Below are 22012 nucleotides of genomic sequence, written 5' to 3' on the forward strand. Positions count from 1 at the left end.
GAGGGGCTGCTTGGGACCCCCGGTACCCCACACATGGAGGGGCTGGGGCCTGGCACTGAGGGGCAGCAGGTCGAAAGTGAAGAGCATCAGGTTGGGACTGGCCACTGTTTACAAATGGTTCCTGGTACAAAAAAGGTTGAGAACCTCTGCTTTAGTCAAGGACTGAAATAAATTGCATTTATGTAGAGCGCTTTTATTTGGTTGCAAATCCGACCCCCCTTGGCAGGTAGCACTACACGTGCCATACGTTCAACAGGAGAAGAAACATCGCCCCGGGCCCGGCCAGCAGCTGTCAGTGCTGCCTCCCGTAGGCGGGGAGTTTGCCCGCGGCGGCCCTCCCCCGCAGGCAGAACGATCCCTCTGCTGTGCTGCGCCGCAGCCGCACAGGGTTAGCTGAGGCACCGCGGGGCGGTTCCGCTCCGGTTCCGGTTCCGGTTCCAGTCCTGGTCCGTCGCTGTGGCGTGTGGAGGCGTCGTCCTGCCAGGTCAGCGCCTAGCGCAGCCCCGCTCCCCCATCCCACGCGGGGTCGCGGGGCTCCACGGGGAAGGGTCCAGCCCCCCCCCCCTCCCGCGCGTTTTCCCGCGGTGAGCTGCCCCCCGGCCCCAAATGGTTAAGCAACCGTATTTCCTAGCACACACGCGCCCGCTGCCCCCCAACATTGGGCTGCCGGTGCTAAGGGAAGCTGTATTTTTTGCCCAGCGTAGAAGCCCCCCCCCCCCCCCCCCCCCCCCCCGAGTTGATCCCAGCTCCATAGTGGGGCAGCTGTGATATTGCTGTTCAGGCAGCTGAGGTAGTTGGTTGACTTGAATGGGGTCTTTGTGGGTGTTAGCAGCAGTCTCCCCTTTTGAAGGGCTCTGATGTTCTTAGGGTGTTTTTGCTGTCTGCTCTGGGTCTCGCCTCTTATTTCACAGCCCTGGAGACTCTTTAGTTCATTTTTAAAACCACAGATCCATCCATGGAGACCTCTTGCCAGCAGCAGCCAGGGTTTCAACTTTAGTTAAGCAAAGGGAGGGTAAGTCAGCTGAAAATTAGGCTCTTTCCCTGCTCCAAGAAGCCATAACTGGGTTATTTTTCCTCATTCTGCCTTTCAAAAGCAAAATGTTCTGTATGTTTCAGTGCATGCAACTGAGAAAATATGGTAAACCAAGCACTGTTCCTTCAGCTACTAATATAGGTAAATAACATGCTGCATTTATATTCTTGTTTATAGTGACTAGTTCACGTAGAAATAATTCACAATCAGTAAAGCTGCTCTAAAGTACCTGTTTTTGACAAAATAAAGTCAGTACCATAAGTTGCATGTTCTGTAGTGTAAGAGCACGGACATACTAAATTAGTCCCACTGTTCTTGTGGTACGTAATTAAACACAGTTTGTAAATGTCTTTGCTTTTAAATGTGTGACTTGCACTTAGCAGTTTTGTAATCAAGAACATTTGGGCAACATAGAAAGACATGGATGATGAACCTGAAAGAACCAAACGCTGGGAAGGAGGTTATGAACGAACATGGTAAGCTTTGTTTTATCAGTTTTTACTTTCTTTTAAGAGTCAAAAAGTTAAGTTACATGTAGGAACCAATTGCCTTTTTTTTCTTCAGGGAGATTCTCAAGGAAGATGAGTCTGGATCACTGAAAGCAACTATAGAGGATATACTCTTTAAGGCCAAGAGAAAAAAGTAAGCTGTCAGTTCAGAAGTACTGTGAACATATTAAAAATGTCTTTGGTGCGACTCTGTTGAAGTCAAAGGAATTATAACAGGAGTAAAATTGTCCCCTTCAGTAGATTAAGGCAGGGGTTCCCAACCTTTTTATGCTGTGAACCAGCAAACAGTGGACCGGAAGTGACTGCGGACTGGCAAGCTGTGGACCAACCGTGACTAACGTACTGCGGGCAGGCAGCCAATCCTTTTTTTTTTTTTTTTTTTTTTTTTAAATACTCAGTATAAAAAAGTGTTGGCTGCTGGTCACTTCTGGACTTTTGGTCCCTCAGACAACCCTCCTGCGGACCGGCTGGGGGTTGTGAACCCCTGAATTAAGCAGCAGTATATATGCAATATTTATAAGCATGTATACGTCATATTTTTAATACCTTTATGGACTAAATTTGGTATTTCCATTTCCTAGTTGTGCTAGAAAAAGGTGTTTTTTTTTTCTCAACCTACACTTCTTCTAGTACTAAGCAGTTTTATGTTGCATAGGTCTAACTTCTGGTGGTCCATCAGAACCACTTCCTCCCAAGTTGTATGTATTGTAGTTGAGATGTTTAAAGTGGAACACATAACTTTAATTAATCCACTGATACAATAACTGTGTTAGTGTAGAGCAGTGCAGCTAGACCACTGAACATACATTATATCTCTATGTGTTCTTTCATAAAGTGGTCTTACGCAAGTTATATTTGTTTTGGAATGGGTAGGTATTTATCTAATCTTGTTCTGTTTTCATCAGATGACTTCTGTTTTACATTCTTAATTTAAAAACATGCTAGGTAAAAGCTAGTTGTTATTCACAGATTGATATTATAGAAGAATATTTGGGCCATAAATTAAGTGTATATGCTTTTGAAAAACCTTGAAAACATCTTTTAAGCCTTCCCTCCCCCCTAAAAAAACCATCTTGCAGCATTTCTTTTTTTAACTTGAAACATCTCCTCCACACCCACATGCGGACCATCTCTTTAAAACCATCTACTGCCTTAGAAGTTAATGACAATTCTGCATGTGGTGGAAGTGTACGATTGGCTGTAGTTATTGGTATTGTTTTAGATTTCCCTGTTAAAAACTTATACCTCACTTCAGTTCTTCTGTTTTTTAATAGACTCTTTGAACATCATGGCCAAGTCCGACTTGGAATGGTATGTTACCATCTTCCCTTTGACTCCTGAAGCTAATGTTATGTTTGAGATAAATTGTGCTATAGTGATGTGAGGGGTAGTTAGCCATGTTAATCTGAAGTTAGGCAGAATGCAGGGTAGATTTGCACTTTATGTTCAACCTTTCAGCCTTATGCTGGATTCTGCAGGTGGGTATGGGCCTGATCCAGTATGTGGTTGGCATGCGGTGTTGGTTTACAGGTGCAATTTGGCATGCCAGCCCAGCCCTGCAGACTGACTCCAGTTGTAGCCTGACCAGCCATGCTGGAACTAGCTGTGGAGTGACACAGCACCCTGGCACATGGGGCTCCCCCTGGGGCTTCCCACGGTCTACCCATGGGTCCAAAAATTTGGTGGCAAATGAGTGCTGACAGTGGTAGTTGCACTGGCCCTGGCAACCATAACAATTAATCCTGCCACTGTTTGTGTGGTCAAGTAGGGAGCAGGGGATGGAGAGCCACCTCCCAAGAGCAGGGGCAGGGTAGGGCAAGAAAGCTCACTGGGCTGGGGTGAGGGCAGCAGTGCCCCTCTGCAGAGCAGGGAAGCTCACTGGGCTGGTGTGTGGTGGTGACAGGCACCATGTACAAGCTTCCCTGCCCTGCAGAGAGATGCTGCTGCTCTTGCCTTGCTCCGGCCCTGCTCCTGGGAGGCAGCGGCGCTCCGTCCCCACCCACCCACCCACCCACACATACCCCCTAGGACCGGTTCAAGTACCCCCGGCAGTATGCGTACCCCCATTTGACAACCCCTGGTCTAAATAACAAAATCATTTGGCTTTTGTGAGTTGGAGTGAGAGTGTTGTATAACAGATACTGGTAGTGTCAAAGATATGGAAGACCTGGGTTCTTTTTCCTTTGTCAGAACCTGCCTTAGTGAAATAAAGCCTGTTGATTCTGCATTTTAGTGAGACATAAAATAACCAGAACTATATTTATTTTATTCACATAAGTAAGCATTTCATTGGTGAAATGTTTACTTCCTCAGTTAAAAGCATTATGTAAATATGATGTAATAATCTTTTGAGGCTACTGAAAGCAATGTGTGTTGGTCAGAAAAAGGTCTTTGTCCACATTCTGAATAGAAGGTAGTGAGGTACTTAACCTCTCTAATCATCACCAACTAAAGAGTTACTTGGGAGTCTTGAGTTCTTTAGATACTCTAAATTTTGCCAGTCTGACAGTGAAGGGTATGATTATCTTCTGTTAATTTAAATGACATAAATACAGTCTATTTGCAGATTTTTGTTGTTTTATATGGCTAAAAGTTGATTTATTTCAGACTAAGAACTTCTTGAAGAATTAATCTTTTCTGATGATGTTGCAGATGCGTCATCTTTATGTGGTGGTTGATGGGTCAAGAACTATGGAGGACCAAGATTTAAAACCTAACAGGCTTACTTGTACCTTAAAGGTATTTGTTTTATTCAAGTTTATTAACTTACTCTTGTTATGATACATACAGATGAGGCAACTACTTTTTACTACATTTGTATAACTAGAGAGGACTGAATTTGATGGAGATTATAGCCTATAAGTAGGGAGGACTGAATTTAATAGAGATTAAGCAGTATTAAGCATTGAAATTCTGTTTTTAAATATGTGTACATATCTGACCTTTTAAATTTCTCATATAGGTTCAAAGATGTTAGGGGCTGGGAGGGACCTCATGAGATCATCAGTTCCAGCCCCCCTGCGCTTGGGCAGGAAAAACTGCTGGGGTCAGATGATCCCAGCAAGGTGAGCGTCCAGATGTTTTTTGAAGATTTCCAGAGCAGGTGATTGTACCACCTCTTGGGGAAGTCTGTTCCAAACCCTGGACACTCAAACTGTAAAGAAGTTTTTCCTTATGTCCAATATAAAGCACTCTTCTATCAATTTATAACTGTTATTCCTTGTCTTCCCCTGGCATGCCTTGGTGAATAGATGCTCCCCCAGGCCCTGATGTGTGCCCCTTATATACTTACAGGCTGCCACCAAGTCCCCTCTAAGTCTTCTTTTCTCCAGGCTGAACAGTCCCATGTCTTTTTCAGCCTCTCCTCATATGGCCTGCTCCCCAGATGTCTAATCATATGCGTAGCACTCCTTTGGACTCTCTTGAGCTTCTCCACATCCTTCTTGAAGTGCAGTGCTCAGAAGTGGATGCAGTACTCCAGCTGTGGCCTCACTAAAGCCGAGTAGAGCAGGAGGATGACATCCTTAGACTTGCTTGAAATTCATCAGTAGATGCATGCCAGTATATGCCAGCTACCGCATCACATTGGTGGCTCAAGTTCATTCTGTGGTCTGTCATGACCCCCAGGTCACTTTCAGTTGTGGTGCTAGCTAGTGTAGAACTGCCGAGCTTGTAAGTGTGCTGTAGATTATTTCTCCTTAGATGGAGCACTTCACATTTCTTGGTGTTAAATATCATCAAGTTTTGATCCACCCATTTTGCAAGCCTGTCCATGTCAGCCTGTATCCCCAGCCTATCCTCCAGTGTGACCAAACTCCCCCATAATTTGGTGTCATCCGCGAACTTTGTCAGTATGCTTTTAACATCCAAATCATTCATGAATATGTTGAAAAGCACTGGTCCGAGTACTGAACTCTGAGGGACACCACTGGTCACTGTGCCATGTCAATTTAGTTCCATCTATTAATACTCTCTGGGTTTTGCCTCAGAGCCAGTTTCCTAGCCACCAGACCATGAGGTTGTTGAGACTGCAGTCCCCCAATTTTACCATGAGGACATTGTGGGAGACCAAGTCAAAGGCCTTTTTGAAATCCAAGTATATGACATCAACCTCATCTCCCTTATCCAGGTGGAGTGTTACCTGATCATAGAAGGAAATAGATATTGGTCAGGCATGAGCTGCCTGCAACAAAGCCATGTTGGCTATCTTTTAGGCTGCTGCCTTCAGTTAGCCTATCACTAATGGATTCTTTGATAATTTTTTCCAGAATTTTTCTAGGGATTGAGGTCAACCTGGTTGGCCTGTAATTCCCTGGGTCCTCCTTCCTTCCTTTCTTGAGGATAGGTACAACATTAGCCCTCTTCCAGTCTTCTGGAACCTCTCCCAAGCACCACAAGTTCTCAAATAGCTTTGCCATTGGTCATGTGATGACATCAACCAATTCTTTCGGCACTCTCGGGTGTAGTTCATCCGGTCTTGCTGACTTGTAGATATCCAGCCTCTCCAGATGTTCCTTCACGAGTTCTTCGCCAACTATGAGTGGGTGATCACCCCACCTTGATCATCTTATATCCGGTCAGGCAGGGTAACAGGGTAAGACACATGTTTTACTAGATACATAGGACAAACATTCATCGGATAAAACAAAAATATTTGGTTCCTCCTTTCCATGTAAAATCTCCTATGTGGTTACATATAGATTACATTGAATGTTTGTCAGAGTATTAGGGAGAATGTTTTGAACTTCATTTTTTATTTAAATAACTTTTAATGGTGGTGAAGTGTCTTATCAAAATAATTTTAACCTGCTGTATATATTAACTAGAATGTTGATTAGTATTGGTTAGTGAATTTGAGTCATGGAAAACAGAGTTTGTGCGGTTGTAACATGCCATGCTCCCTGCTTCAGTCCTTCAAATGGTTACATATTTGTGCTAGATTTTAATCCATGTGAGTAATGTTTTTGACTTCAGTGGACCTACACCTATGCCTAAAGTTAAACGTGTGTGAGAGTGCTTGCTGGATTGGGCAAGCTCATTAGTTGCAGAAAATACCACTTAATGGGCATGTCTACGTAAGACATTTTACTGAGCAGTAAACAAATTAGCTGCACAGTAAATGTTGTGCCTCTACACATATGTCCCTATTAGGCTGGCGGAAACTAACTTATTTCACATCAGGTAATACTTGTAAATAAAAGTACTATCCTGCTGCAGAGTTGTTGTTTTTTACTCTGCAGCACTGCTCATGTAGACACTGATGGGCTTGGCTGGTGCATGACAGTGCTTCAGTGCAGGGGCTGCCTGCTGGCTAGCCCCGCAGTGAAGCATCCGCATGCCCCAGCCAGCCCCTCTGCAGCATGTTGAGCTGGGGGGAGTAGCCCCAGGCTGACTCTCAGGGCCCCCTGGCAGCCAGGGCTGCTCTAACCTAGCTCAACGTGCTGTAGTATGAAGCACACATGCAAACAGCATGCCCAGAGCAATAAACCCCAGGGCAGTAAGCCCCAGAGTTTATTGCTTTGCATTAATATGCATGTGTAGATATGCCCAGTAACCTTTATCTTTGATATGAATTACTATGCAGAATTTAGTAGTTTTCCTGGTTCACAACTTGTAAGTTGTAAGGATTCCTCACAAGCATACAAGTCACAGTTCCCATTGTAGAGCCACCTGCAAGATTGCCTAACATAAAGTTTTGCTGAGGTGCTGGGCAGCTGATATTAACCTGCTGGGCCATATATTGGGAATACCTGTACTAATAATACTATCAGATCTATGTTAAATTTGCTTCAGAAGTAACATGGATGACCAAAGCTACAGTGTACTGAATGGGGAAGTTTACATTTTTGTTGCACTTTCTAAAAAATAGGAGTATTAGAGTATTCAAGGTACAGAGGCAGTTGTGTGTAGGTTCCTCCCCTCCCTTCCCTGGGTCATACAGGTATTAACAGCTAAAAAATATGAACTATGATTATGCTAAATCTTTATACTTCTAACTTTCTTTTTTTAGTTATTGGAATATTTTGTTGAAGAATACTTTGACCAAAATCCTATCAGTCAGGTAGGTACCCCTGTGCCAGAAACTAACTGTTCCAATCACTAATTAAGCAGCAGCTGGGGGGTAGGGGGGGGAGAAATTGTGGAGATTATTTTGAAATCTGTTTCAATAAGCATTTTCCAGCTGATTTTTTTTTTTTTTTTTTTTTTAATTAGAATCCTCCTTTTCCTTTCCTCTACTAATCTTGTTCAATTTTTATTTTCTCATTAAAGGATGAGGGCAAAAATTCAGTTGGCTCTTTATTTTAAGATTGTAAGTAAATGCTAGCACAATTAGGATGTGATTATATTTTCTTTCTGGTATTTAGAATGTAAAGAGAAATGTTTTAGTTCTTTTGGGCTAGAGGCATAATAAAGTTAAGATATGGGAATATGTATTCATCTCACTGCAAAGGTAATTTCACTAATTATTTCCTGTATATCAGCATAAGAGTAGGTGTTAAGTTACCATAGCAACACAAACATTTTAGTAGTACTAGCACTGATCAAAAATGACATGTTAAGTAATACCCAGTCTGCACTAAGAATACAAATCAACTTGATAACAGATTAATAACAGAACTGTTTCTTTCAGATTGGTATAATTGTAACTAAAAGTAAAAGAGCTGAAAAGCTGACAGAGCTTTCAGGTAGGTTTTTTCATTTTTATTGGATAACTATTGCCAATATTCTGACACTAAAGCCCAAATTTTGTAACCAGTGTGTTTTTGGTTTTTTTTTAAGTCAGTAGAGATTTACAGGGGCCCTTGTGTCCATTTCAGTGAATCCAGCTGAAATTTGGTGTTAATTCACAGAAGTCTATCTTATTTAGTATTGAAAATAACATGCAACTTAGAGTGAGAGTCTTCTGCATGGAGGTTTTAATGTTTAAAACAAATGTTTTATTTCTGCCTCATTGGTCTTTTGGAATCTCAAATGAGAAACCTATATCTTATTGTACATACACTGGTTAATTTCAGTCTTTCCCTGTTTCTTTTTTAACTTTGTAATTAGTGGAGGCTGTGGGCTCTAGTGCAAGGATCAGCAACCTACAGCCCATGCAGCCATTGGATTGTCCTGGAACTGGGGGACTTCAGTGTCATTTGGTGGTGGGGTCTTTGCTTGCAACTGGATCATTCCACTGTTAGAAAATTGTTGCTGATACCTGCTCTCTTGGATTGGAAATGAGACAGAAACAGGGTCTTTTAAGTTCTAATGTTAGTTTTATTACTAGCCAGCTATGTGGCTTGGGGCAAGTCATTTTAGCTTTCCATATCTATCTGGCCAACTAAGATAACTGCTACCTCAGTGAACATAGAGTTAACTACCATTTGTATAGTGCTTTGAGCATGTAAAGAGCAATATGTGTTAAATGCTGCTATTTCAGCAATTTTGAAACAGTTCATACTAGGATTTTTTTCAGATTACCAGTATAAATATTGAGAAGGTATCTTAAAGATTGTCTTGTCTGTTATCTTACCTTTTTCAGATGATTTATTTTGTTTCCTTGCAGGTAACCCAAGAAAACATATAACTGCTTTGAAGAAGGCTATAGATATGGCTTGCCATGGAGAGCCATCTCTGTATAACTCCTTAAATTTGGCCATGCAAACTTTAAAGTTAGTATGTGTAGGTTATTGTAGGTTTTATTCTCTTTGAACAGTATAAACCTTTTGGCCCTGGGGAGCAGATGACTGGCACAGGGCTAGTCTGCAGACTGGATTGGGTCCCTTGCACCTGGATTGGGCATTGTGCTGCCTCCGCCCAGTCTCCATGCCAGAATTGGGTCCCATGGGTTGGGATTGGCCCTGGGGCCCCACACTGCTGCTGCCCAGCCCCTCATGCTGGGATCAGGCCCTGTGTTCCAAATCTAGTGTATACGGTCATGGTATCTGGCCCATGGGGCTTACTATGGGTCTGGAAATTTGGAAGCAGGGGAGTGGTGCCACTGCTTCTCCGGCATCAGTTTTTCAGAACTGTGTGGCGGCCCAGATGACATGGTGCCTAGGGCCAGGTCTGGTTCGCAGGCCAGGGCTTGAACGCATCTGGTATAAACTCATAAAACACTTATTTTAAGCAGTGTTTGTTTGGCACAGCTTACTTGGGCAGTCTCAGTTTATGCAGAGTGTCTTGTACAGTGCGGTACTGATTTGAAGATGTAAGGTTGTACTGCAACACAAACAAGTCACTTTGCTGTTTAACTTAACTGCCACTTGAAATAAAAGAGTACTTAATATTTCCAGACAAAAATGGGTACTGGAGTTCAGGTTGATATAATTTAATTTAGAAAAAAAAATGAAAGCATTGTTTATCATTAAGAAGTGGTGAATTTTTGATGTATTGCTCCAAGATATTATCTATGATAGTACTTTTTTAGAAGATGCTTAAAACTGAACTAGCTTGTATTTATGAAATCTTTTTCAATTCAGTTTTCTGTTTCAATAAATGTATTAATAAACAGATGGCACTAAAGCTAGCACATTGAATATTACGTATAACATTTCATTCTCTGCTCCTCAAGATGTGGTCAGGACCAAAGCTGTTATACAGTGGCTGCAATAGTTAGATCTTGAACTATTTATAGTTACTAAAGCAAAGAACATCTTTAGATTTGTTTGCATAGTAGCTGGATCAGACTCTTAAATTTTAGTAGACTTTTCAGTATGTGCTTCAATAAAGTATAATAAATGGGTTACTTATTTTTTGAACTTGGCTATGTGGACAGGACAAATGTGATCTAAGTTACGGTAACAAAATGGTTATTTCACAGGTTGTTTTCCATTATTATTATATTAACAATAATGTTTAAAGACCCGACTCAAAATTGGAACCCCCTTTGTCTTGTAAACAAAGCTGAAGATGGCATAGACCCCATCCCTAATGAGATTTATTAAAACACCCCAACATTAAATTTTGTACAAGTGACAATATTTTTAGTCTGTATAGCTAAGTTAAGTATACACTTTCTTATTTTTATAGGCATATGCCAGGACATACAAGCAGAGAGGTTTTGATAATCTTCAGTAGCCTGACCACATGTGATCCATCTAATATCTATGAGCTAATCAAGGTATAGAAAGGAATTGTTAGTACTTCATGGGAGGGATTGGAGGAGGCACGGATGAGAAGGGAACTATAGAGGTCCAAGAAAACAGTTGTTGCATGTCACTTTGTCAGTAAACTTCCAGTTAGAACTTTTAATCTTTTACAATTTTCAGTTCTGCTAATTAATTTTTGTGTGCTTTGCTCTTCAACTTGAAAGTGTTTAAAGGCAGTTAAAATCAGAGTATCCATCATAGGCCTATCTGCTGAAGTTCGAGTTTGCACTGTGCTTGCCCGAGAAACTGGTGGTAAGTATGTAGATCTATTTATATGCTAATGTCATGTCAGATGGAAATTAAGTTTTCATATTTAACTTACTAAATTCTGAGATTTAAGTAGGGTGTATTTCTTTTTTACTATATTGTTATGCTAGGAGAATATTTCATGATTATTGATCCTTCATTTTAAAGATGTGTGAGTTCATTAAATTAATTTTATAATTGCTGGTTTGAAAAGATGATATAGGATAGTTAAACCTTAAAAAGGTTGTGTTGTGCATGTTTACATTATTTGAATAAGTATTATGTTTGTATAATATTTACTTGCTTAATTAAATAGTCAGCTGAGAGTCATATATTTTCTTTCTTCATCGTAGGAACATACCATGTGATTTTAGATGAAAGCCATTATAAGGAACTGCTGATGCACCATGTTACTCCTCCTCCAGCCAGTTCAAGTTCAGAATGCTCCCTTATTCGAATGGGTAGAATCTTGTTTTATTAAGTTCAGTCTGTGTGATTTCCATTCTTGTGTTCCCTGTACGAAATCCACACAATCAGAGAAGCTGGTAGGAGCATAATAATAGATATCATGTCATTATTTTTATTTTAACTTCTGTTTTAACTGAATGGTTCTGATGTATTTAATGTTGCACTCACAAAGAGTTCAGTTATTTACATTTTTTTTAAATGAGGATGAAAATAAGAGACAAATTGCTCAATTTTCAGGGGAAGGAATTAGCTTACTCAATATTCTTTGAGCAATAGTGAATAAATGTAATATTTTAAAAACAAAACTGTAAGTACTACGACTTTCTTGTCTTTCTATATCACACTGTATGGCTGTCTTTTAGAATATCTTGCTCAAAACCCTGAGCCATTTAAATTCATTCTAGTATTACTATGGGGTTCTATATATATTAATAGAAGCCTTGTCAGCTTGTTCCTTTTTAACAAATGGAACAAGAGCTTTTTGCTTTCATCTGGTGGAACAATAATTCTGAATGGGTGAGAGCCACAAGTTAACCCTAAGTAGTAGTAGTGGCCTGCTACTCTGTCACTGGGAGAATTTTTACATATCTTGATAACAAGTCCCTCTCCAATCACAGAAGTAAATATTAAATTTACATTAATAAAAAATAGATCGTTGCCATGAACGTCCTTATAATTTAAGTTCTGATTTAACCATAGTATCATTCATACTCTGCTCTTTCTTTTTTTCCTCCTGTATCATGCCATTTTCTCTGTAGTTGTCCTCCAGAAATTGGGAGTTCTATCAGTTTCACTAACCTGGTAAAAATAAACAGAAAAGACTGTTCTGGTAGGGAAACTGTGAAGTGTGACTGATTTAAAAACAAATTCTGAGAAATTGGAGAGTCTTTTATACAGGCAGTCCTTGGACTTACAACACAATTGGTTCCTGAAAACTGTGTTAAGTCGAAACTTTGTAACTTAGAACCAATTTTCTCATAAGAAACAATGTTATAAATGGGGGATTGGTTCCTGAACCAAGGCCCCGATACCCTATTTTCACCAAAAATACCCCAGAATCTTGTACTTGATCAATTATAGATGAGTAATATAGCTACATTAATGTATTTATCTTGCAAATAGCAATCATATTGATTTGGAAGGACATCTTTGAGGTGACTTTGCTGGACTTTTTGAAAGGATCTTGGTTGGATGTTTTGAAGGGTATTTGGCTGGAGTCATCTCAGGAGTCTTGGCTGCAGGTTTTTCTTGAGTCTTGCCTGCTTTTCTTGAGTCTTGCTTGCTCTTAAAGAGAGTGTGCAAGGCACTTTGGACAGATAGTCTCCAGGGAGATGAACGACGCAGCGAACTTGTTTGCTGGCATGGCGTTGCATTGGATCAAGCATTGTAAAGTCGAAACTGACATCATAAAGTTGAAACAGGGTGTCAATTTATAAACGTTGTAAGTGTGAAATGTTGTTACTCAAAACATTTTAAGTCAAGGACTGCCTGTATATTTAAAACTGATAATGTGGGAGATAAAGTGATGGAATATTGTTATCTTTTTGAAGGTTTTCCTCAGCATACAATTGCATCTCTCTCTGACCAGGATGCAAAACCATCTTTTAGCATGGTGTAAGTATGGCTAGTTTGTGACATTTGAATATTTGTTGTATCTAGACATAGTTACAAAATGCACATTTTAGTGAAAATACAGCAAGATATGAAAATGAATGAGCAGCTGGTTGTATTGTGAGTATTACATGTTAGGCCTGTGCTAATAGGGAAGTATTCAATTTGGATTTGGCTGATTCGGAAGACAGTGATTCGATTTGGAAATTTGGATTACTGTTCTGCATCGATTTGGACGAATCAGCTTTGGAAGGTTTGGCGCTGATTTGGAGAAATTCAGTGATTCGGGTCAGCTGTGGAGAGGCAGGCACAGCCGGGCAGCTGCAGGTTCTCCCGCAGCTCCTCTTGCTGTGCCTGCCTCTCCACAGGCAGCAGGAGCCATGGAAGAAGCCTCCATGGTTGTCCTGCCCGGCCCCAGCCAGGATCCTGGCACTTAAAAAGCCCCCCACTCACCAGCTGCAGTGGGGGCTGTGGGGCATCCTGGCAGAGCCCCCCCATGCAGACCCTGCTCCCTGATTGCCCTGGACCTGGCCCCAGCATCCCAGCAATTTAAAAAAATAAAATAAAGCCCTGTACTCACCAGCTCTGGTTGCGGTGGCTGGGGGCTCATGGCAGAGCCCCGCCATGCGCAGGGCAATAGGGGGCAGCAGAGATTCCCCCCTCCCCTCCCCCTAGCACCCATGTGGCAGCTGCCCCATGGCACAGGTGCAGTACAGCTTGGCAGGGTGCCATGCACTGTCTGGGAGCTGGGATGGCTTCAGAAGTCACCCAGAGCCCAGCAGTGCTCAGCCCCAATTGCCAGACAGCATGCAGTACCCTGCTGAGCTGCGCTGCACCCACGCCATGGGACAGCTGCCAAGTGTGGGGGGGAGGTAATCCCCACTGCCCCCCACTGCCTTGTGCTGCATGGGGGGGCTCTGCTAGGAGCCCCCAGAGGCCCTGATCCCCACTGCTGCAGCCAGTGAGTATGGGCCTTTTTTAAGTGCTGGGAGGCTGGGGCCAGGCAGGGCAGCCATGGGGGCTTCTTCCACGACTCCCTCTGCCCGGGGAGAGGCAGGCACAGCCAGAGGAGCCACAGGAGAACCTGCAGTCATCCAGCTGTGCCTGCCTCTCCGTGGCTGATCCAAATCTCTCCGAATCTTTTCTGAATTGATTTGGATGCTTCAGATTCAATTTGGACTTTTTAAAGGGTCTCCCAATTCGATTTGGATGTGGGAGTTCCACTGCCAAATCGGGCTGAATCTCCTCCGAATTGAATCGGCTAATGAAGCTTCGCACAGCCCTATTGCATATCACTCTGTTCATAATGCTCTCATTTTTTTAAGTGTAGGGTTTTTTCTTATATTCCTTTTTTTCCATAAAAAATCAGTTTCTTAAAGGTAAAGGAGATGTAAATTGTGTAGGGGAAAATTGAATCTTTGTTCTATCACTGTGGGGAAAGCATGTAGTTTTTAGCTTTTGAGCTGAAAACAGCTGGCTGGATAAAACATCCATTTCAATTGGGGAAAAGATTTTCATTAGCTAACATGTGCAGGTCCCTGCTCTAACTCATGGCACTTTGCATAAAGTGTCATGAGTTAGTGATCCCCTTTCCCTTCCATCAAGTAGACATTTGCCTGTTAGGTTGGGGGTGTGTGGATTGAGCCTGCCTGCCTGTCAGGCATGGGTTTATGCAGCCCTGATTTTCTCCCCCCCCCTTAGTGCTGTCTGTAGGGAGGGGAAGGGGGTAGAGAGCTATGAGCTGGGGTTTGCCCAGCTTGAACTGAAGGAGGAGAGGTTTGGGGGGTTGTGGCAGGGGGGGTCTCCAATCCACCCTTCCCTCCCTCCAGTTCAGGCTGGGCAAACCCTAGCTGGCAGCTTCCCCTTCCCTCTCCCTTCTTGCAGAAAGCACTGCAGATGCTGACAGATTGATCGTAGGGAACACAATTTCCCTGAAGTGCTCCACTTTGGAGCATTTTCATTTGATCCCTCATTAGATGAGGGTTTATTTGTCACACAATCGGCCACTTTTAAAGCGCTCTGCAGCCATGCACATTTCACAGCATGGCTGTAGAGGGCTTTCAGAGGGTTGATCATGTGACAAATATAACTTCTGTCTGCGCCCATAATCATTAATCATGATTTATAAAGTGTATGTCTTGCTTTCTAACCTGTTGATGTTTATTGGTGCTCTTTAGATACCTGATTAAACTCCATTGCTAGTGAAAATTTGAGCTATTATGGAGTACTTGTGTTTCTGGGTTTATAAAGCTATTTTTATTATCTGCATTTTGCTTCCTATGAAATTGAAAGGTTACTCCCAGTATCTGATAGATTAAAATGTGCGGATGTGTTGGTGTTTTGTCTTAGTAGTTCATCAAGTGACCCATTTTCATTTTAAAAATAGATATTTTATTGTAAATCCTGTAAAGATTCAACCTCACCTCACACCAACATGTCAAGCTCAGTGCTAGTTCTAGATCTGTTCAGCAATTTCAGAAAACATTGTTGATGTCTCCCTTCCATTCCAGGCAGTTGGAAAACAACAGTGATCCAGGTCTAACATTAGGTGGATATTTCTGTCCCCAATGCAGAGCCAAATACTGTGAACTCCCTGTGGAATGCAAAATCTGTGGTGAGTACCAAAAACAGTGAAATTGACCAATTACAGGTAATGGAAGTGTTTGAGGAAGAAAGCCCCTTAATTATCAGGCTATGGAAAACTTTCTAGTACCTGCTGCAGAACTCAGTCTTAACCCTTAAACTTATATAGCCGCTGAATAGTAACTGAGTTTAGGGGGTCCCAAATGTGTGGAAAGCAGAGTGCGCTGTATCTAACTAAGAACATTTTATGCTGTGCTTGATGCTGATTTTCTTGTGTACTCAAAACGCTTTATTTCAGTGGAAATTTTAAATGTATTTGTTTACCTGAAGGGTCTGTGTGGGGCTATTTTTTTTAAGAATGAAAAAACTTGAAATAATCTCAGATAAACCCTATTGTAAATATAAATATTATGAAGATCAGGGAAAATTTACAGAGTCACAAATCTACATAGAGCAGAATGGAATTCATAGCTTCTTAATCCTTTAGACTGATTTTGGAAAGGCAGAAATTGCAAGTATGAGAACAGGTGAACTAATACAGAATTTCTTTGTTGACAAAATGCAAGTTCAGGACCAAAGGGACAGTAACCATCTTGCTTCTTTTTGTTGCTCAAGGTATCGAATCTTTTCAGTCATCTCAGTCTAATACAAATTCTCATAAAACGTTTTCAGGTCTTACATTAGTATCGGCACCCCATCTGGCTCGATCTTACCATCACCTCTTTCCCTTGGATGCCTTTCAGGAAGTTCCACTGGAAGAATATCAAGGGGAACGGTACGTAAATCATGTTCACTCAGGGTTGTATAGATTCTGCCTCTTATAAAAGTTTGCTAAGTGGTCAGTGGCTTCTGTAGTATTGCTTGCACTGTACGTTTGGGGAGCACTCACCATGTCTTGTCAGAGGAAATATTAAAGGCTAGTAATCAGTGGTCCCAGGTTTCCTGTTGAATTCAGGAATTGTTCCTTTAAATTTTCTTAGAGAAATTACTGAATGTTGCTTTCAACTTATCTTTTGTCTACCTTCAGCAAAAATATAAAATTCTGTTTTATAGCTATTGTCACGGCTGCCAAGGGGAGATGAAAGACCAACATGTAAGTCTATAAACAACATGCTATAATTCTCTAAGCATGTACTACCCTAAGCCACATTGAGTGGCCCCAGAGTGGGTCAGGGTCAACCCTTTGGACATAAGAAAGGGGTCTATGATAGAAGACTTAACATAAAAGTAGAGCACAGAAAAACAATGATTGTCAGCTAGGATGCATATGTTGGGGGGGTGGGGGGGGTGTTGTTTTTTGTTTTTACTATATTCTGTAAAGCTTTTTTTTTAAATTTAATTAAAATCTGTTAGTTTCAGATCAGTTTAATGAAAAAAAAAAATCTTCCAAGAGTCTCTGACTGAATGTTTGGGAAAGTCCTAATTCCATAAGAACCTCAGTGTATAGATTATTGTCTGAAATGTACAGTGTTTTCATATTGGAAAGTGGAATTTAGTGATCCTATTATAGTGTAGATAAGCAAAATAGTTTGCTTACAGTCTTTTGTAAGCTATTGTACTACTGTGATACTATAGCAAAGTCATATTTGATTTTTTTCTGAGATTTGACTGACTTCAAGATTTTGTTCACACAGGTTTACATTTGCAAAGTCTGTCAGAGTGCATTTTGTGTGGACTGTGACTTGTTTGTTCATGATTCTCTACACTGCTGTCCTGGATGTATTCACAAGCACCCTGCTCCTCTGTCTGTATGATGCTGTCTGTTTGTAAAGATTATTCTGCTGGTTTCATTCCTGGACAAGAGGAAAATTATACCATTTAGCCACATCCTAGAGCAAGGCAGTTCTAAAAAGAGAAGAAATATCTACATGGATGCAGTCAAAATGAAAATTGGCTCAGGGGAAAAAGCAGACATTTTACTAACTGTATAGAATTATTGATAATTAAAATGCAATAAATGTTTAACTGTAAATATGTTAATAAAATATCTGCATAATCTGATTTGAAAGCCCATCACTTTTTTGAGAGTTATTTTGAATAACGTGTGACTTTGTAAATAGAAATGGGATAAAATTGGGTAGCATGCTAATACGATGCTTCATATTTTTCATGCTTTGTAAAGAAACTACTATACATACGTTTTATACACTTAGTGAAGAAGCTCTTGCTTCCAGCCTGAAGGTGTATTATTTTTTAAATACTGTAAAGACACATCTCATTATTAGATCTTAGAAAAAGATTAGCGTGGAAAGCTTACAAAACAAAATCGTTTCAGTGGCATGGTATCGTTTTGATGTTTCAGCATGGGTACCCTCACCAAAATGCTTTCTAAAGTTCTTCTGAAAATATAAAAAATAAATAAAAATCAAGCCCACCTTTTATAGCAAAATAAAGGAAATAAGTATCCGACTGAAATGAAAAAACATAGGAATGTCATTACTTCATTCTTTTCTAAGAAATTTGAGCTACAGCCTTATTGGTTTCATTGTCAGACTCAGTGACACTGCAGTGATACAAATAGGAATGAAAGTGGAAGTTGAAAGTTCAGTCCTTGTGTCTGATTTCTGTTACTATTGCAGAACTGCTGCAGGAGAGAGGAAATTAAACCCGTCCCCATTTCTGCATCAGCAACTGGATGACATAAAGTTCTATAATCTATACAAAACAATTGAAGAGGAACAGAGTTTCATCTTCAGATCTTAAATTTGATGTTACCACATGCAGGAAAGGAAGGAAGATTTTGATCACAGATTTTCAGAATTGGAGGTCGAAAAAAAGAGTATTTAATTGCTGAAATGGAGACAAATATTGGTTGCAGCTTGTTATTTTATTGCTGCTATTCAGAGTGGAATTGCAAATTTAAGAAGTTTTAGTTACAGACTATTAGAATAACTTGCCTGAGGAGATGGTGACAGGTGAGAAACTACTTTAGATTTGATCATCACTGATAACAGGTTATCATAAACAATACAGTTCTGACTCCCTTCACTTCAGGGTGTTGTAATATAGCTCCTGTAAAACAGTAGGTGATTATAGTGTTATTAGTAATGGTATTGCAGCATCCATATGTGTGTTTGTACCATTCGTGAAGGTATGACTAGAATAGACAAATATATCTGTACTAGCTTTAATACAGCTAATATTAAAACTAGTACAGATATCAGCTACTGGTATCTGTACTAGCATGGATATCAGTAGTAGTGAATATGAGGCATCATAGACCTTTCTGTGGGTAAGCAAGTGGAGCATGTACCCAGGGGCTCTGGTCAGCTTAGAACCCTCACTGAATCTGTTCTGCATTTCTATACTGCTTGTTTTCATTTATGCTAGCTAAGCTAAAGCTAACAGCTAAAGCCTCTTATCTTGCAATCACACTTAAAATTGCTTTGTAGCTATTTTAAGTGTGGTTACATAGTCTGTATGTAAAATGAGATGCCTATGGATATTGTATATGAATTCGGTTTCAAATATATCTTACTGTTCTGTGTAGCCATTTGTGAGCCCTGAGCCTTTGGTTTGTTCAGAGATTTTTTTTTTAAATAACTTTGCATTGGTGTTGGCCTTGGTCTAGAAATAGAGCTTCAGTATAAACTGACTGCTTTGCTTATTAGTGCAGCCTGTCCTCTATGAGCTCAGTTAAGTCATAGTTTGCACTGTTATGGCACATCTCTACCAGCTGTTCATGTTGGTGAAGCTGCAGCAGAAATATGGGATAAAGCAAGGCTCAAGTTTCTCTTTTGATTAAGCTTTTTTAGTAAAGCCATGTGAAAATCTGTGTTCAGATATCAGTTTGGGCTCCTTTTAAAAATCACTGGAAGTAACTGATTCCATCAAGTGGTGCTTTCCAAATTCTCTCCCTTTATTCCTAATTCATGTTGGATGAACACTTGAAAACTGTTCAGTATTTTTCAGTTGCCCTCTTAGTTAATTGTAATTATAACTGGCTAGAAAACAAGAAATCCGTTGTGTGAAAAAATTAGGTTCTGTCATCTGTTTTCATTCAGGTGAGTAAAACCAAGACTTTAATTTTTTGTTTGGTTGGTTTTTATAAGAAAGAGACACTCATCCCAAAATAGTTAAGAGGTACTTGGCCAGGATGTGGGAGAGACAGGTTCTCTGCTCTGAATCAAGTGGAACGTGGTCTTGAATTTGAGTTTCCTGTATTCCAGGGGCATGCCTTCTAGGGTGGGTGAGGGTGGCTCTAGCATTTTCACAAGAAGTTTCCATTTTGTCAAATGAGCATTCTCAAAAAATTATCACATCCACCACTAATTATAATGTTGTGTAAGCATGTTACAGGCCTTTAATGGGGAAGTTGATGCTGGGAACATGTCAGTCATTGCCAGTTCCTGTTTAATGAACAGTTCTTCAACATGTCAGCTCCTCAACATGCAGTCATTGCCAGTTCCTCTTTAAAATCTTGTGACCTGGATAATGACACCCTGAATCCCCTTCCCCTCATGCCTTTCCAACACAATACGAGAATACTTCAAGTACATTGAATTATCACTGTCAGACAGGTGTCTAACATTATGTTACATAGCTCAGGTATGACCTTGATATTTGCAGCACTCTAGGGTGCGTCCACACATGCAAGCACGTGCGCTTGCAGCAGCTCAAATAGAAGCGGTGCAAATTTGAGCCAGGGCTTTTTGCCTCGGCGCACGTCCTTGGACATGCACTTTGTTGTGGAGCAAATTGTGTCACATGGGGCAAAATAACCCTGCCTGGCTCCTCCTGGATCTTCAGCCAGGGGGAGCTAAAGCCCAGGGCCAGCACCTGTGCTGCTCCTGGCAGTATAAAAAGCTGCCCTGTTCTGGCCCTAGCAAAATAAGCCACTCTGGCAAGTAGCTCAGGGCCACTTGCTCTCAGGAGCTTCTGGGGCCCACCCAATTGGTACCTGTGGATACTACTACCCCTTGTGCCAGCTGGACTGATGAAGCATCCCTGAACGTTCCCTGCATCCTCTACCCACTGCAGCAGTCTGGCAGTGGGGGCTGCTGCCTGGCTGTGACCTGCTGCGCACCTGCCAGATTCGGATGGGGACTACACAACCAGTAGAGGCATCTGCCCCTCTGGGCCAGCTGCCAGTGGGCTACAGTTGCAGGGTTGGCCTTTGTGCGACACTACTGCTATGTGTACCCCCTGCCTGGCCATCTGGGCAGCTATTGCCCAGAAGATGTTCTGGGTGTGGTGGCCTGCTTTGAACTGTCAAAGCACGTCCTCCTGGCCCCATTTGGCCAGGAGGTCAGCCACAGCCAGCTGAGTCCAAGGTGCCAGCTCTGAGCAGGCAGGGTCCTGCCACTGGCCACCCTAGCAGGAATTCTGGTGTTCCCTATTGGAAAACTGAAAAATCCCCAATAAAAAAAATCTCAAAATCGCTCTCTAAATTACTCTCAAATCCATGTTCCTCCACAAGTAAATTAAAAGACCTCTATAAACAGAGAGAGAGAGTGAGACAGAGACAGTGATTAGTTGGACAATGTTTTATTGGTATCTAGTGTTAAAGCAAGTCTCTTATCCCTGGCTCTCCAGGGACCTAGTAGACCTCCTGAGGCTAAAAAGAAAGGCCTACAAAGGATGGAGGATGGGAGTCACCTCCAAGGAGGATTATTCTGCACTGGTCCGGTCCTGTAGGGAACAGACCAGGAAAGCCAAGGCTGCAGCTGAACTCCAGCTAGCTTTGAGCATCAAGGACAATAAAAAGTCCTTTTTCAGATATGTGGGGAGCCGGAGGAAAAGCAGGGGCAACATTGGACCCCTGCTGAACCAGATGGGGCAACTGACAACTGACGCCCAGGAAAAAGCCAACCTATTAAATAGGTACTTTGCGTCAGTCTTTCATCAGCCCCATGGGATGCCCATGCCCGCTACAGGGCTGGGAAGTCCGGGTGAGGGTGATCCCCTGCCCTCCATTAATGCTGACTTTCTGAAGGAACATCTTGAGAAGCTGAATACCTTCAAGTCAGCTGGCCCTGACAATCTTCACCCCAGGGTACTCAAGGAGCTGGCGAGCATCATAGCCCAGCCTCTAGCACGGATCTTTGAAAACTCTTGGCGCTCTGGTGTACTGCCCGAAGACTGGAAGAAGGCCAATGTGGTGCCTATCTTCAAGAAAGGGAGGAAAGTGGATCCGGCGAACTATAGGCCCATCAGCCTGACTTCTACCCTGGGGAAGATCTTAGAAAAGTTTATTAAAGAGGCCATCCTTAATGGACTGGCTGACGCCAACATCTTAAGGGATAGCCAGCACGGGTTTGTTGCGGGTAGGTCTTGCTTGACCAATCTCATTTCCTTCTACGACCAGGTGACCTATCACCTGGACAAGGGAGAAGAGATTGATGTCATATATCTTGACTTCAAAAAAGCCTTCGATCTGGTGTCCCATGATCGCCTCTTGGAGAAACTGGCCAATTGTCGCCTTGGGT

At 41.7% G+C, this 22012-nt stretch overlaps 1 protein-coding gene across 5 annotated transcripts; it reads left to right on the forward strand.

Annotated features, from left to right (window-relative positions):
* Window positions 1–375: 375 nt before the first annotated feature.
* On the forward strand, window positions 376–17585 carry GTF2H2 (general transcription factor IIH subunit 2). 5 transcript variants are annotated; one of them, XM_019482797.2, is made up of 18 exons: window positions 389–484; window positions 948–1012; window positions 1117–1174; window positions 1414–1509; window positions 1598–1675; window positions 2817–2853; window positions 4195–4281; window positions 7553–7603; window positions 8174–8228; window positions 9092–9197; window positions 10558–10648; window positions 10841–10928; window positions 11276–11383; window positions 12941–13004; window positions 15512–15615; window positions 16257–16359; window positions 16638–16677; window positions 17219–17585. In XM_019482797.2, exons 4-18 carry the CDS (start codon window positions 1454–1456, stop codon window positions 17336–17338), a joined length of 1188 nt encoding a protein of 395 aa, XP_019338342.1. In that variant the 5' UTR covers window positions 389–484; window positions 948–1012; window positions 1117–1174; window positions 1414–1453; the 3' UTR covers window positions 17339–17585. The 5 variants fall into 5 exon arrangements, with proteins under 5 accessions (XP_006270035.1, XP_019338338.1, XP_014450899.1 ...); XM_019482782.2 differs by having other exon boundaries at window positions 1417–1509; XM_019482793.2 differs by lacking the exon at window positions 948–1012 and having other exon boundaries at window positions 381–484.
* The last annotated feature ends 4427 nt before the right edge of the window (window positions 17586–22012 follow it).

This window comes from Alligator mississippiensis, chromosome 3, assembly GCF_030867095.1.
Source record: "Alligator mississippiensis isolate rAllMis1 chromosome 3, rAllMis1, whole genome shotgun sequence".
NCBI lineage: Eukaryota > Metazoa > Chordata > Crocodylia > Alligatoridae > Alligator > Alligator mississippiensis.

Coding starts and splice junctions, on each gene's coding strand:
- GTF2H2 (XM_006269973.4), top strand. CDS start 1,454: ATGGATGATGAACCTGAAAGAACCAAACGCTGGGAAGGAGGTTATGAA. Junction 10,649..10,840: donor ATATCTATGAGCTAATCAAG/GTATAGAAAGGA, acceptor TCAACTTGAAAG/TGTTTAAAGGCAGTTAAAAT. Junction 13,005..15,511: donor AAACCATCTTTTAGCATGGT/GTAAGTATGGCT, acceptor CTTCCATTCCAG/GCAGTTGGAAAACAACAGTG.